At 39.5% G+C, this 17,181-nt stretch overlaps 1 protein-coding gene across 2 annotated transcripts in view; it reads right to left on the bottom strand.

Moving 5' to 3' along the window:
- The window catches only part of NTN4 (netrin 4), a 126,733-nt gene that overhangs the window by 38,111 nt on the left and 71,441 nt on the right, over positions 1-17,181 (bottom strand). Inside the window, exon 3 of one of the 2 annotated variants that reach the window (XM_075209423.1) lies at positions 12,544-12,819. In XM_075209423.1, coding sequence (XP_075065524.1) covers positions 12,544-12,819 — 276 coding nt within the window. Of the gene's footprint in view, positions 1-12,540; positions 12,820-17,181 lie in introns of both variants that reach the window. The other variant, XM_075209422.1, reaches the window with a different exon arrangement.

Consider the following 17,181-nt stretch of genomic DNA (forward strand, 5'->3'; position numbering starts at 1 on the left):
TGACTCAAATACTGCAACTTTTTTTCTCTTTTTTGGATAGAACTACAAGTAATCAGAAAGGAGCACAAGTGCATTGTTTCATGGATGGGATAAAAAAGGAAAGCTGCATAATTGAGAAGGACTGAAAAGTTTTAGATACCCCAACTAAAAATTCACAAAACTTTAAGATCCAAGACAAGTTCCAGTAAAATAACTTTTTTTATAAAATATTTTACTTCATTATCATGCTATATTCCAGTTTTCAGAATACTGCTCATGTGATACATAGATTATTATTATTATTTATTCATAAGGCGCCACAAGATTTCCGCAGCGCCGAACACAGTACAAACAATGGACAGTACAGGGAATAACAGTACAGAACAATAAACGAGTAATACCAAGACTTTAGAGACTCCAGGCAAAGCAAATATAATGGAGTTGGAGCAGAAGAGAAGGTAGAGAGACAGGAGGGAGAAGGGCCCTGTTCATAAGAGCTTACATCCTAAAGGGAGGGGAAACAGACAGTTGGCACAAAGGGAGTCAGAGGAGGGGAGCAAGCGCACCCCTCTACAGAGGAGGAGCCAGGATATGAGATCGAGCATAGAGAGAGGGTTAGGTGGAAGGCTGGTAGGCTTTAAGGAAGAGATGGGTTACAGAGATAGATACACGCATACTTCTCAGTTGCTGGGGTCACACTCCTTTAAAAGAGCACCTTGATGTATGGAGAGCTGGAGAAATCTTTAGAGGTGCACTGTGTAAAGTGTAGACATCAAAGTCACACCTCCTTCCTTACAGTAAATTAAATCATCAACATTTATTCATATAGTGCCAGCAAATTCTGTAGCGCTTTAAATTAAATGAAACTTTTCAATTTCACTCCTAAAATACTGTTCAGTTTATACTCTTTTTTTTGGCTTAATTATGACAGTGAGAAGACATTGGGATTATATTACATCTGGCACATGTCAGTGTTTTTTTTTTTTATAAGGCCAAGTGAGGTTACAAGTGTGCTTCTCTGGAGACATGTAACTGGAAGGTGCAAGATGTGTCCGTTTGTGTAAAGAGCAAGTCCTGTTATGATGGAACTTGCAGTTTGACGGCAGATGGTGACAGTTTATTACTCACTTCTGGCTCTTTCTGATTTATGGAACTGTATCACAAACATGCATCGCAAGGCTTTGGCTTGTTATTGTTGACTCAGATTCAGTGACTTTAATCAATAATAACATTGCAACTGAAATATGCCTTATTATATCTAGTTAATCTAGAGATTTGCTTTATTTTCAGGACTTTAATCGAGGAATATGCTCTTCAGAAACATTCTCTGCAAAGGACCTAGAAATTTAACTATTTGGGTGCTTGGGTCTCAAACAAGGTTGGTGATTATAGTCTGAATAACATTCATCCATTGACAGACTAAAATTCACAGTTTGAACTTGTTGCCGTGACTGGAAGGGTCAATTTAATTAAATTGTTTGGCAGCCAAAACTGTTGCATATGTTGTATCATCCTCATATATTTATTCCAGGACATTCACATAAAAGAGAGCTAGAACTAAATCAGATATCTTGTGCAGACCTAAAAGGGCTGGAGGATTAGCTGTTCATCACATTCTACTACTATGCTTCTCAGATTGTCCATATTCTCCGCTGGTTGGTGAGAGTTCATAAAACAATGGTTTACACAACAAATTAACCAATGAATTGGATACTGGAAATTCTCCCTTACAAACATTAGTGGAGCACAAATCCAAATTTCTAGATTGCTATTTGAATTGTTATTACTGGTCAACTTTTTACTGACAACTTCACAAATTATTTTGATCAGTTAAGTATTGAATCCGAGAATCCCTAAATCTGCATTCTTTAGATATTTGCAACCCCATCATGCCTTCCAGATACAATTCAATGATGGGTTCCCAACAATTTTTGAGGCTCCTATGAAAACACTTCTTTTAGCATTGAGTTCTAATAAATTAGTCTTCATTGTTTACAACTTACTAGTAAACCAGTTGGTTGACAACAAGTAATCTTCTCTTCGATCAAAATGGGAAGTTGGCTTGAGAACCTTAACAGATAAGGAATGGACCTAAAGCCTAAAATATGCACAGAAGGCTACGATTTCAAAGACATTTCAGCAAATATAACTTTATATATTACAAAGGGTTTATATAACTCCCAAAATACTAGATACATTTGTCATTATGGCCAAGATGTCATGTCCGAAATGTGCTGCAAAGAGTGCAATTTTTTTTACATCTTTTATGAGAATCCCTTGTCATTCAAATATTTTCAAGGACTCTGTTTAAGGGTATAAGCAAACCTGGTATTTATTTATGTCCTAGATAAATTATTGAGACAATATGTGATTAACCGTATTACCTGTTAAGAAATAGGAGCTCTCAATTTTGTTTGATCTATCATCTGTGCAATTACTGCTAGTACTATGTGTAGGATCATTCCTGCAATTCAATGATTCAGCGGATTGCTAGGCAAATAGTTACAAGCTTCATTTAGTTCTCAGTCTGGCAGCCTCAGGTGTACAATCATCTATCACACTCATACAGCTAATCATCCTGCAGTTCTGATAGCTGCTGCAGCCTTTATCAACCTCTTTCTGACAGCATACCAATGCTGGTGATAGTTTCTGATTGACCTATGTGCCTTGTATCTTGACCTGTTCTGCTATCAGTGTTTCACCCGGATTATTTATAGGAACTGCTGTCTTATCTACTCCTGATTTTTCGCTTTGTTAAAGAAATTTGCTCTCATATCTCTACCTGCCCTGATCCCTGGGTGTTTAAAGGATTCCACTGTCTTCTTTACTCCTGATCCCTGCTTGTCTTACTCTGAGTTCTGCCAAATTCATTCTGGTTGCTCACTACCTGTTACCGTGAGCTGTCCACTCCATCTGACAAGTGCCAGGCTACATTGCATTAACCCTTGCCTGTCTGGTTTAGAGTTCTGCTATTTACAGTCTCAAGTACCTCGGAAAGGGGGCTGTAATAGGTGAACATCTCGTAAAGTGGTTCTAGCAGTTGAGAATCTCACACTAATCTGATGAGCCCCCTTAGACCCAGAATTTCTGGTTTGGGTAAACTTGGTAAATTAATCCATTACTTAGAAATGTTTCACTCATTCTGCCAGAAACACCTTTAGTTAAATTTCAATAGATCTGGTTTACGTGGAATGATTCCTTTTTTGCTTTGGGTTGGGACGGTGTAATCCTTCAATGATCCATGTGCTCTGCTCCTTGTTTCAACATTTAAAATGTGTTGTTTTGCAATGTATTTTCTATGTAATAAACTTAGAACATGTATGCACTTTTTAGAGACCTTTTATATATTATTATCTACTATAATGAATTTGCATTTTTTTGTCTTTTTATCGTAAAATCTAAAAATCTATGAAAACAAACTTAATAGGGAAAAAAAGGTGGAAGAGGGTATCAAATGATTCTTTGCTTTAGGCTTTATATAACAAACATCTGCAATTTCAATGAATATATCTATCCATGGACAGGTCAAGAGACTATTTGTATTAAACATATCGGACCATGCAACATGACCAGGGGAGATACAGATTTAATATTAGTCTTCTTGCCGATTAATTAGGAAAGCTATGCATTTATAGATTTGATAATATGTTCTAGAAAATGCTCCCCATGCTGACTGAAATATGGATTGTCTTACATGTATGTATAAATCTGAAAACAAACGAATGAAAATAAAAATAAATTAAAGAGATCTTTTTATTTTTTTTATATACACCAATTGACCACAAAATTAAAACCACTGATAAGTGAAGTGAATAGCATTGATTATCTTGTTACAATGGCATCTGTCAAGAGGTGATATATATTAAGCAGCAATTGAACAGTCAGTTCCTGAAGTTGATGTGCTGGAAGCAAAAAAAAAGTATGTAAGTATCTGAGCAGCTTTGACAAGGGCCAAATTGTGATGATTAAACGACAGTCAGAGCATCTCCAAAATTGCAGGTCTTGTGGGGTGTTCTTGGTATGCAGTGGTTTGTACCAACCAAAAATGGTCCACATATAAGGACAACCAGTGAACCAGCGCAGGGTCATGGGCACCCAAGACTTATTGATGCGCGTGGGGGACGAAGGCTAGCCTGTCTAGTAAAATCTCACAGAAAAGCTACTGTAGCTCAAATTGCTGAAAAAGTTAATGCTGGCTATGATAGAAAGGTATCAGAACACACAGAGCATCTCAGCTTGTGCCTATGCTGACTCCTGTCCACCAACAAAAGTGCCTACAATGGACACGGGAGCGTCAGAACCATGGAGCAATGAAAGAAGGTGGCCTGGTCTGATGAGTCACATTTCCTTTCACATTATGTGGACAGCTGGGTGCATGTGTGTAATTAACCTGGGGAAGAGTGTCAGGCACAGGACCCGCTGACCACCAGGTTGGGGTCCGGCGCTCCCGCTATCCTCTCTCAGCGGGTCCCCATGGCCTGCTCTGGTGGGCGCCATCTTGCCTGTTTGAACTGCGCCTGTGCAAAACCGGCCCTTTTCAAAAACTGTCTAAGCAGTGCCTCCTTCATGAATTAAATCATAGTGCCCCCTTGAAACAAATATATCTAAACTCTTCTTTTCTTCATCTGACGTAATCCATATAGGAAAAAACCAAATGGGTTTTAGGGGTTTTCAAATTGCCTGCATTGGATGCCATTTGAGTTTTCAGGCCCAAACCCACAGGTTGATAAATCCTGTTGGTTACCCCTGAATATCTAGAAATATGTACATTATTGAAGACCAATTTTTGGTAAGTATGTAGGCTGGCTAATTTTTCCCCCTTTCAGGGCACTAGTCACTTAATCGTACGGTAGGTTCCAGACATTAGCCCTGTGTTAATGCTTAGTTTGTATATAGTTTCAGTAGCATGCAAACAGTGATTGCAAATCGAAAACAAATCTCTGTCCTGGCTATGTGCTAACTAAACAGATACCAGAAAAGCTTATCAGTAGGCAGCTGCCTTGTATACCATTATACAAAAGAACAGTACACTTTTGAGCAAAATTCAAAAACCCACAGGTTTGCATGGATGTAACAACATTGAACACTCGGATTCTTAGCATTGATAATTGGCACCTGACTTCCTCGGCTTGTGTGGCAGTTCAAACAAAACTGTTTATGACCTCATATTTGAGCTCATCTAAACACTCAGAGGGTCCCAATACTTTGGGTTGGGTACGAATTCCCAACAGTAGATATACCAACACTTACCCTGCCAACATGAAAAAAGTGCCGACAGTCACAACGCTGACATTAAATCAGCAGTGTCAGTGGGTCCGTAAACAGTGGCTACAACCCCAGTTTATGAATAGACCTGCCCGCTGGTAGATTTCATTACATGACGGGTCTTCGTACAGTAAGGAAGTAGTTTAGTGTTGTTCTGCTGAATTTTTTTTTTTGTTGCTAAGCATGTTCCGAATGGATTATTTTGGAGATCAAACTGCCAGACCATTCTTATCTTTTCCAACGCACTTGGAATATTTTTTTTCACAACGCCATTTGGATTAAACACTTACAAGAGTGGATTGTACAGGTGAAGAACACAGTTGGGAAACATGCATTTTTTAAAATTAAATTATTGTTTTAACGAGGGCTGTGTTTTATTTACATTTTGTATTGGTGCACTACTGGGCCCAGTGGCCCTCGGTGTCAGGGTATGCTGGCACTTGTGGTTCCCCAAGTACCAAGGGTATGCTGGTGGTTGCAGTACTACAAGCACCAGCATGCCCAGACTAATCATGGCAGCCTGGGCTTGCTGGGACCTGAAGTTTACCAATGTAAAATTGTGTTTAATCTATTTTTAGCCTTTTATTACCCCACACCCACCGATCAGGTATGTGGGAAGAGCCCTAGTGTTTGCAGCACAGGGCTGGATACCCCTAGGGAGGGGGCCCACATTTTTTTGCAGTCCCCAACTCTCTAGGGAATCAAGCCTGGGGCTGTGTGTCATTATGGCAGGGGGACCCCATGGTGCGGCTCCCCCTAGTACAGTGCCACCAGCCCTGGCAGGCAAAGTCTATTGCTGGATAGAGGAGAATCGGGGGGACCCCACGCTGCTTGTCCCCCCGATTTTCCTAATACCAGCACAAGGCTGGCAGCACTCAGTTTGTTGAGGTGGGGGAAAGCATGCTTTGGGGAAATTCCGCTGGAATTGCTGATTTAATGTCAGCATTTTGACTGCCAGCAATCACAATATTGGCATTTTATCAGTGTAGGGCAAATTGAAATACCGGCATTTACCCGGTCTGCATTTTCTGTCGGCAGGATAAGTATCGGTATTCCTTCCGTCGGGAATATGACTATCACTAAATACTTTTATATCAATTCCTGAGGCTGTTTTGAGGATAGGTGCAGCCTGTAAGCATAACACCCTCAAATGAAATCATATTCAAATCCTATTTAATGTTGATGAAATAGTAAAGTGTTTATTGCTGCATTGAGCCATGAATACTGATCTTATATATTTCAAATGGTTTTAAATTTCAAATGTGAAGTTTATTTTGTGCCAGAAATTATATATATATATATATATATATATATATATATATATATATATATATATATATATATATATATATAGAGATGGGCGGGTCTGGTCCCCTGAGAACCAAACCCACTCGAACTTTGGGTATCCGAGTACCGAGCCGAGTACCGCCCGCTCGGAATCCAAATCGAGGCCGAACGTCATCGTAATGTCGTCGGATCTCGGAGCTCGGTTCTCGCGATACTTGAAGACTATAAATACACGCCTCCACAGCAATCCATCGCCATTTGACAGAGGGAGAGAGCAGGGTGTAGTCACAGGCTGATTAGAGCAGGGACAGAGAATACAATATTCTTATTCCAATTGAGCTACCAAAAATCACTAGAGAACAGAGGAGGATAGAGGATTTTTGTTTTATTCAATATTTGGCACTCCCCAGCAGTATCTACCAAATAATTTTTAGCACTCCACAGTGCTTTTGGGGTGTCCCCTATAATTGTGCATAAATATTTCTGGCTGTCAAAAGTCATATTTGTCAGCAGTATCTTACCAAATAATTTTTACCACTACAAGTGCTTTGCGCTCAGAATGGATTCAAAGCAGTCCACATATGATCAGAATGAGTCACCAGTCCTGATGTTAGTGTTCCCAGTATGTCATCTGGGCAAGGCGATGTCAAACTACACAGTGTTTCGAAATCAGTCCAAAAAACAAAAACCCCCAAAAAATTTACTGTGTTGAAGCGAAAAAGAAGTGTTACTGAGCAAAAGTTAAGTTAAAAAAAATTGCCAACATGCCATTCTACACACGCAGTGGCAAAGAGAGAATGAGGCCTTCGCCTTTCTCTATTAGTGGCAGATCCAAAAAAGTTACCGAGCCTACAATTGGTGCACAACTACTGTTACGCGTCAAAGCCGAGCTGCAAGATAACAGTAAGGCATTAGAGGATAATGTTTGCTCTGAATCAGAAATGACACCAATCCCTGTGGAGAGTCCATCCAACAGAGGGATGTCTAATCGTGAGCATTCTGTTAGTGTACCCATAAAGAGGGGCCCTTTCAGCAGTTCTGCTGATGTGTGCCTGAACAGCCTGAGTGTAGCCGGTGATACACCAAGTGATGATGACACTTTGTCTTTAGAAGAGGATGTTGGGGAGATTTGGGTATCTGACGAGGGCGCTGATGATGATGCGGTTGATTGTGTAAGTCCTGCACCAGAGGCAGCAGTGTGGCACCAGTGGCAGCAGTTCTGGCACGTGAGGTTCTGGCACCAATTTGCACTTTCCAAACACAAGCAGGGATGACGCAGGTGGCAGACCACAACAGTTTGACATCTGGGCTGGTTTGAAGGATTTGTCAAAAAAATGTGTGACCTTGACCATAACTCCAACCAATCCTACTATTAACATGCAAAGGATGGTGGAGGGCCTATCAGGGATTAAACTGTATTTTTCCTAATTTTCACTAATAATGTTTGGGTGTAATATACACCCAAACACGAGTGCTCAATTGCTAAGAGTCATTGATGAAGAGGAAGACAAGCAGGCTTGTCTGTAGAATTTGCAGGCAAATTGTGCTGCGTTATATAGGTAACACCCAAAGAGAAGAGCTCCATTGCTCCATTGCTAATTGTAATTGCTGAAATAGAAATAATAGGGCTGACAGTCTTGGTCTAAATCTGCAGTTACATTTTATTGTACCATAGCTCACTGCGAAACAGGAGAGGTGGCAGGGTTTAGTGATAATCTTCCTCAAACAATACTAATTCATCCCACCATCATAGAAGTCTGTGTAGTATGATGTAATTGCCGATAATGGCCTTCCAAAGGGAATGATTAGTTGATTTTACGGCAGAGCTGTCACGATTTTTGGCCAATTCTTTTACAGCAGAGCAAATATCAAAATGTTGTGCAGACTCATCTGCATCACCACTGGGTGTCTTGGGAAAGATTTTTTTTTACAACAAGCAGTTGCCAGAGAAACTGAAGGAGAAGACGTCCAAACAAGATGTTGATAAGTCTGGGATCCTAGCAAAGAAAATTAAGTATTTAAATCGACAATTAAAATATAGTTAGCACATTTACTTTGTTTTATTTCACACTATAATTTTCTGTAGCACCTTTTCAAAATGTATTATTAAGGCAATCACTTGACTCAAGCTAACCGTGTCTGCACTTTCTTCACAGGTAACTACTTCGCTGGACTAAAGTATATTCCCCTCAAATGCTAGTCTTCTTGCAGCTGCTGCATTCTCCTACATGCTTTTGCAGAAACCAGATATTGACCCTAAATGTTTCTGGACACAAACAGCTTCTCCTGCATGTCATTTTTAAAAAGTTCTGTAACACCAAGTTGATAGTGTGTGAAAAACAGGAAATGTGATGGAATTCAACCCCGCTGTAATGCTTCACCAATAATGGGGTCGTAATCAGAAATTACATATCCTCAGGAGAGTCCAAGCAGGATTAGCCATCTTTCAATGACATCCCTTAGTTTTTGGAACAGTTTGTCAGCTGTATGCCTCTTACTGAAGCCGCTGATACACAGAGTAGCCTACTTCTCAAAAATGTGACGCACCTGAGTACATGCTGCTGCTGTCCATGCTGGGGAAGGCAAATGACCAACCCAGTGGGCTTTCACAGTCATATAATCTTTAGTTTGCCCAGTTCCACTTGTACACATATCTGTGGTTAAGTGTACAGTGGGTAGAATGCCATTTTGTCGCCCAATAATTAAATTTTTATGAACTTTCCGGTACAGGAGAGAATTAGCTTTTCTAGTAAAATGGTATAGTGATGACATTTGCTAACAGGGACAGAACACCTCAATTAAATGTCTTAAACCAACTGTATTAATAGTGGACATTGGATGCAGATCTAACACTAGCATAGTACCCAGGGCGTCTGTGATCCGCTTTGCGACTGGGTGACAGGTTTTATTCTTGCTTCCTCTGCAGAGGATTGTTTAACTGTCAATTGTTGGTTCAGGGGATATTGATTATGAAGGTGTTGGGGGTGAAGATTGCAGGTGCTGGGATGTAGATGAGAGAAGGGAGGTAGATTATGCTGGACTGCTTGTTGTTATTTTTAACCTAAGTTTCTGATTTTTCCAACAGTTTTCCAAGAACTCGCTGAAAAACATGAAACATGGATGAGGATCCCAGATGGTTAAGGTCCCTACCTCTACTGAGTGTGGCTTTAAAAACGCTACAAATGGATAGACAACTGTTGCCAGGATTTGTGTAAAAATAATTCCACACTTAAGAGGTGGATTTTTGGTCTTATGCCCAGGCATGACAATGGCCTTTTTGTTATCGCTGGCAAGAACTGCAACAATTTTTCTTTTCAAGTGTATGAAAATCATATTGTGACATAGGAGGTGGTCAAAATTGAATAAAAAATGACTGGAAATTAGTGTTACTGAGGTTAATAATAATGTAGCTACAAAATAATACCTAAATTATGTTATTTTAGCACCAATAAATGTAATTTAACAATTTGCAAAACAAAACCAAACAAAACCAAAACACGCAATGGCGGTTTTGCAAAACCAAAACCAAAACACGACAGTAATCCAGATCCAAAACCGAATACAAAACCAAAACACGGGGGTCAGTGAGCATCTCATATATATATATATATATATATATATATATATATATATATATATATATATATTATGCACTGTATATCTCACAAAAAAATTGTATAATGGCAAAATGTTTGCAAAGGACCCCTTGACACCTCTGTATGATATTGCTCTATCAATCAACTTGTGTCAGCACTCAAATATGCCACTGATTACATATTACTGCAACTAACTGTTTACTCCAGGTCTCCTAGCTATACCACAAGCTTCAGTTTAATTTATAAGTATCATGTAAGTGAATCCAATAACACTAAAGCATTCAGCAAAATACCTCCTTACATTATTATAAAGAGCAGCTAGGGAATTCACATGGTAAGCACAGTTTTGATAGAGGGCAAAGACTGCACATCTGAATCTCCAACAGCAATTTTAATCCACCTGTGCAGTGCCTCAATGTCTTGAGTTATATGAATGGAAGATTAGGGCACACAGCATAGATGAAGTAAAACTGCCTGTTGGCATTTCCCCTCTAACAATTTAAAATCCATTAACAAGCAAACTACAAACAGTGGCGCACGCAGGGGGAGCTTCTGAGTCTCCAGAAACCCCCCCCCCTGCGCTAACTCAGTGCCCACTATATCTGCACTGTCCTATACAGCAGCCGCGGTGCTGTCAAAGAAGCGTCCGTGGCAGTGCTGTATTGTATAGGACAGCGCTGCCGAAACGGAGCTGCTGCGCATGCGCGGGTGCATGCACAGCAGCTCTCTCTCGTGGTTTTTTTTTGGTCAATCCTGCGTGCGCCCCTGTCAAACACATTAATGTGCAAATAGAGGGGACTGTGACTAAATGCACCAAGTATGACCTGCATCCTCAGTGGTAGGTGTTTGTTTGCACTGTCTGCAATGTACCAGTCTCATCAATGTCAATATATAAATTTCTGTTAGGGTTTGGTTTTGCTTTATATATTTGAATGAGGACCAGATTAAATTTGCAAATCACCTCCAATAAGGGTTTTTGCTCTTACTTTACTACCCTCTCTCTTGCCATACTATCTTACCTCAAAGCCCTTATCAAAACCCAGTCCAACAACCCAGTCGCCTCTTCGCCACAGTTAACTCACTCCCTTCCCACCACTGCTCATGACTTTGCCGTCTACTTTGTTTCGCCAATAAATATTAACATTTACATTATAATCTTAAATGCATATCTGGTGGATTAGCGCTGTACTTTTTCTTTGTAGTCTATTTCATTGTGGAGGATTGCAACCTCCTCTATATAGCTGATTTAACCATTTTACTTATTTCTTATTTGTTTAATTATATTTATATTTTTTATATAATGTGCGCCAATCACACTTCCTCTATGCTTTCCCATGTTTCCAACTGCCACTCCACTATCCCACCTGGATATCCCAATGATATTTTTAACTTAGCATGTCCAAAACCAAACTCATCATCTTCCCCCTTCCCAGCGTCTCATCCCCTCCTTGCATCGCTGTAACTGTAGAAAACTTTACTATCTCTCCAGTCTCCCAGGAACACTGACTTGGAGTCATCTTCAACTCTGTTCTCAGCTTCACTAAAATCATCATTCATGCTCTCATTTTGCCTTCCTCTCAACGTTTCTCTTCTTTTGAATCAGTTGTCCTCAGTGTTACGCCTAGACTTAATTTTATCTCCCGTCACTCCTCTTCTGCTGCACCACTCTTCAAAGTTCGTCACTGACTCCATTTCCTCAGGAAAACACTTCAAACTCTAAAACATACTGATGCCTCTTCTCCATACATCTCTAACCTAGTCACGAGATATACCCCTACCAGTCCCCTCCACTCTACCTTTGACCTGCGCCTCCCCAATAACCTGATTAACACCTCCCACTTCTGCCTACAAGACATCTCCTCCACCCCTCACCTCTGGAACTCTCTTTCCTACCTTATCAGACTATCTTACAACCTCCTCTCTTTCAAACACTCCCTCATAACCCACCTCTTCACCTTGACCTATACTACCCCGACCAATCTACTCCTTCTGCACCCCCTTACTGCCTTTGTCTTGCTTTCCGTTTCCATTGGACAGGATCCTCTCTTCCTTCTGTTTCATGTCGCACTTACTTGTCTTGCTTGTACCTGTCCAATGTCATGTTTTGTAGGCTTTATTTTGTGTCATGTTTATGAAATCATATATTATACTCATGTTCAACCTCTCCTGAATCTGAGAGCAATTGCCATTTGGTCACTAGAGGGCAATTAAATAATAGGATAAAAAACAAAAGGATATAAATGAGAAAGAAAAAAATGCAGTAAGAATTACAGTAATATGAATAGATGATCAGATCTGAGTACATGACTAGGTATGTAGAGATGAGTGATTTCACAAATCACTATTGTATACAAGCTTATATCAACATTTATATCCTGCATCGTATGGTATTGCACAACAATTTTATGCTCACCACCTGGAGTTTGCTGGTTGTTCTAACTTGTCGAAACCCATCAGTCGGAACGCAGTGATCTGCATGTCCACTGCAAAAGCAACTTCCTTTAACTATGAAATCATAAACAGCATAGTGCAATAGAGACTGTGGTTTGATGTCCGAGTTCTTGTTGTGGCAAGGACACATCTGTTGCTTCAGCAGCTGAACCCGGAGGTTAGTAATCTTCAGCTGGTCCTGTGCTTCCTTACTATAGGGATCCACGGTTGTATAAGGAGGTGACATAGCTCGATAAATAACCTAGAATGAAATATACATACATAACATTTTAATTAGATGTTGAAACAATATCATAAATTACACACAATTATAATCAGCTACAAGTAGGTTTTTTTTTATATATTTTAATAAAATATATAATATTTTAAACACTACGTTTGCCAAAAGGTTATATGCTTTACTGTAATACTAAGGTTCCTTACTTGGGTGGGGTATGAGTGTGCAATCAACTAAATGCCGACAGCAGTTACACGTTAATGGCTACTGCTTTAATTCCCAACATGCAGAAAATACAGACTTCTTCAAAAAGTCACATACAAGAACTCAGAGGAAGTAACCTACCGGCACTGAGATTTATGACACTTCAAAGGGCAACAGTTACATTCTTGCTATTAATGAGGCAATGCGAGGACCCGCCGGCTGTATTATGGTTTTTAGGAAGGATTGTACATTATACAGCTGGTGGGTCCACGCATTGCCCCCTTAATAGCAGTAATGTAACTGTCGCCCTTTGAAGTGATGTAATTCTCAGTGCCCTATGTTAGTTTCTCTGAATTTTTGTATATCACTTTCTGAAGAAGTCTGTATTTCCTGCATGTTAGGAATCATCATCATCATGGTGACTTAGTGGTTAGCACTTCTGCCTCACAGCACTGGGGTCATGAGTTCAATTCCCAACCATGGCCTTATCTGTGTGTAGTATGTATGTTCTCTCTGTGTTGCATGGGTTTCCTCCAGGTGCTCCGGTTTCCTCCCACACTCCAAAAATATACTGGTAGGTTAATTGGCTGCTATTAAATTGCCCTTAGTCTCTCTCGGTCTGTGTGTGTATGTTTGGGTATTTAGGGGGGTATTCAATTGTTAGCGAGACGGGTGAAAATCCCGCGCTCAAAAAATATTACCGTTAATACGGTAATTACTCGCTGAATTTCAGCTCGCAGCTCCCTGAGCTGCGAGCTGAAATCCAGCGAGTAAATTACCGTATTAACGGTATTTACGCGCAAATTACCGTAGTAACGGTAATATTTTTTCGAGCGCAGGATTTTCACCCGTCGCGCTAACAATTGAATACCCCCCTTAGATTGTAAGCTCCAATGGGGCAGGGACTGAAGTGAATGAGTTCTCTGCAAAGCGCTGCGGAATTAGTGGCGCTATATAAATAGCTGATGATCATCATCATCATCATCAATTATTTCTATAGCGGCAGCAAATTCCATAGTGCTTTACAATTGGGGACAAACCGTAATTAACAATACTGGGTAAAACAGACAAAGAGGTACGAGGGCCCTGCTTGCAAGCTTACAATTTATTAGAATTAAAGGAGCTGTCATTAGCACGTCGTGGTAACTGCTGTCGGCATTTAGTTGTTCGCTTTAAAGACTACCACCGCCTTATTTCCCATCCTCAGCCCTCAGTAGTGATTATATTAATATAAATAGAAAACATTAAATGGAAAGAAATAAACAAAGACAATTTACAGATTATGCACACAAAACATCTTTCAGGCATGGAAGTCCACCTAGTTATTGGATGGCAAAGCATGCTGGGGCTTATAGTTTCACAACACCTGGAGAGCCATAGGTTGTCCAGGCCTGGCTTAAATGATTAAATCAATCATTTTCAAGAGTAACAATACTGAAAGGGAAAAATTGTGCAGTCTGCTTCAGTTAATGCATTTCTCAATGAATTATTTGAATTCCTGATTGATACCTATTATAAACAGTAAATTTATTTTCAGCTGCATTAATTGTAAATACTACTAGGTAGAAACTTGACTGCTGTCTAACATTCGTATGATATTATTTCTAAGTGTGCTTAATTACAACAGGAACAGGCTGCAAGTATGTATTGTATCCACACCATATTATTTGAATGTATAAAGTGATATATTTCAGGAGCCTCAAATTCCAGTGCTTACGGGGTTATTTGTCTTGTTTTAAAGTGACAGTAACACTTGGACAAACTATCACAGTTTATCTTGTTTTGTCCACTTTTTCATCTTTCATGTCCATCATTAAATATGCATCACTTTGCTGGATCACAAAATAAGAAGTGCCCGTCTTGCTTGTAAATTTAGCTAGAGAACCAGCAGATCAGTGCTGTCCAAGTCATATAGTAGAATTGAGGAAAGGCTGATACTGTACAGTAATAAACATAAATAATATTTTTTTCACCTGTCACCTACCCTCAAACACAGTGGAATTCTAGATAACTTTTATGATCCCCTTTTTATTCACACTCTTTTACAAAGATTCCTGTATGTTTCAATAACAGTTCATATTTCCAAGTCTGGATTCCTGAAAGGTGTCAGGTAAGAAAGACAGACAGTATGAATTTGAATCGCTAACGAGCAAAATGTGTGATCTTGTGTTGGAAACTGAGCTTTTGTAACTTTTGACAGCATCACTGTGCTTTGATTTAGTACCACATCTGGACATAAAAAAAGGCAGTTAAAAATGAGGATGCATGTAGATGTGAGCTAGGCACACCTGGCAGATAGGTACCATGGTATTAAATTAACCATTGGTTCATAAAATAACTTGCCTTAGGAAAATATTCAAGCCATCTGGGTTTTGACATTTGTGATACCATATGGGACTTATCTAACACATAGCAATAACTGTGTCAACACCAAACAATCTGCTGAATATCAACTTTTCTGCTGCTAATGACTGCCCAATAGCATACTCTGCTACACAGTGATTTATCCTTATACGACCAACTTCATCCTAATCATAATATAAATATGACCATTAAAACATGTTTTGTACATCTGTAGCATTGGTACTACCAGGGGTGTGTAAACTTCCTTTCTCGGGACATGCCTATAACTTCTTATAGAAATAGATGTACATGTACTTTAATGTAACACACAGTTTTATACATACATATGGCGCTGTCTCTACGCACATGAGAAGGGATCTGAGGATGGACGTGTCTGACAAACTCTTCTACACAGTAGATAAGGGATAACCTTCATATACACTGCTGATTATATATGAATCGATGCAGCCAGTATTTGTCCCTTCCGTAATCTGAAATATATGGTATTGATATACCCAACAAAACAGAAATGATAGTGCAATCTGTTTTACATATATCATCAAACCACAATAAAAATGATGAGTCCAAGTAAATCCCGTGTATGGATATCTAAAACAACACCCTATTCGTGACACCTCCCTTTTGGGTGTGTGCTTACTCAAATGTGATGATAATCACGCCTTCAAATGATCAATGAATATTCCTTCTCCTCTCCAAATCCCATACTCGGATTTTCTCACCCAAAAAGAAAGGGAAAGGAACAAATCTGGCGTAATAACCTTTATTAAAACAATGCGGGTAAAAAAACATGTGCAAATGGACCCGTACCTTGGGCAGATGAAATACTCGTGTCACAAATGATATGTAGTAGTAACAAAGTTCTATCACCACCGCGAACTCCACCACTGGGCCCCACTCGGTCGGGTCTCACTCGCCTCCAAATCAAACCAACGCGTTTCGACTTCCAATAAAAAGTCTTTTTCAAGGCATACCTTGAAAAAGACCGAGTGGGGCCCAGTGGTGGAAAAAGGGAGGTGTCACGAATAGGGTGTTGTTTTAGATATCCATACACGGGATTTACTTGGACTCATCATTTTTATTGTGGTTTGATGATATATGTAAAACGGATTGCACTATCATTTCTGTTTTGTTGGGTATATCAATACCATATATTTCAGATTACGGAAGGGACAAATACTGGCTGCATCGATTCACATATAATCAGCAGTGTATATGAAGGTTATCCCTTATCTACTGTGTAGAAGAGTTTGTCAGACACGTCCATCCTCAGATCCCTTCTCATGTGCGTAGAGACAGCGCCATATGTATGTATACAACTGTGTGTTATATATGTTTAAATTTGAAGCATCAGTGGATCAGCATTCAGTTACATATTTTGGCTGCTATTTGAGTGAAGCGCTACAGTGGCAGTTGACTATAATACAATGTACTTTAATGTGTTCACTGGTGCTCCACTAGCTATTGTTGTTATTATTTCAGACATGATTTAGCTATTATATTGTACACATTGCAAACTGGAACTAGAGGTTGCATAATGACTATATTCAAATATATATATATATATATATATAATGTAATAATGGTCACCTGTGCAGTACAAATCTCTTTCCTGGTGGCTCATGCACTGCAAAACCTCTTTCTTTCCTGGTGGTATATTTATTAGACTGCGGGTCTGAAAAAGATATTGCCTACAGCAACCAATCAGATTCTAGCTGCTATTTTGTAGAATGTACTAAATAAATTATAACTAGAATCTGGTTGCTATAGGCAACATCTCCACTTTTTCAAAGTCTCAGTTTAGTAAATATACCCCCTGGT

This window comes from Mixophyes fleayi, chromosome 4 (genome assembly GCF_038048845.1).
Source record: "Mixophyes fleayi isolate aMixFle1 chromosome 4, aMixFle1.hap1, whole genome shotgun sequence".
Lineage (NCBI taxonomy): Eukaryota > Metazoa > Chordata > Amphibia > Anura > Limnodynastidae > Mixophyes > Mixophyes fleayi.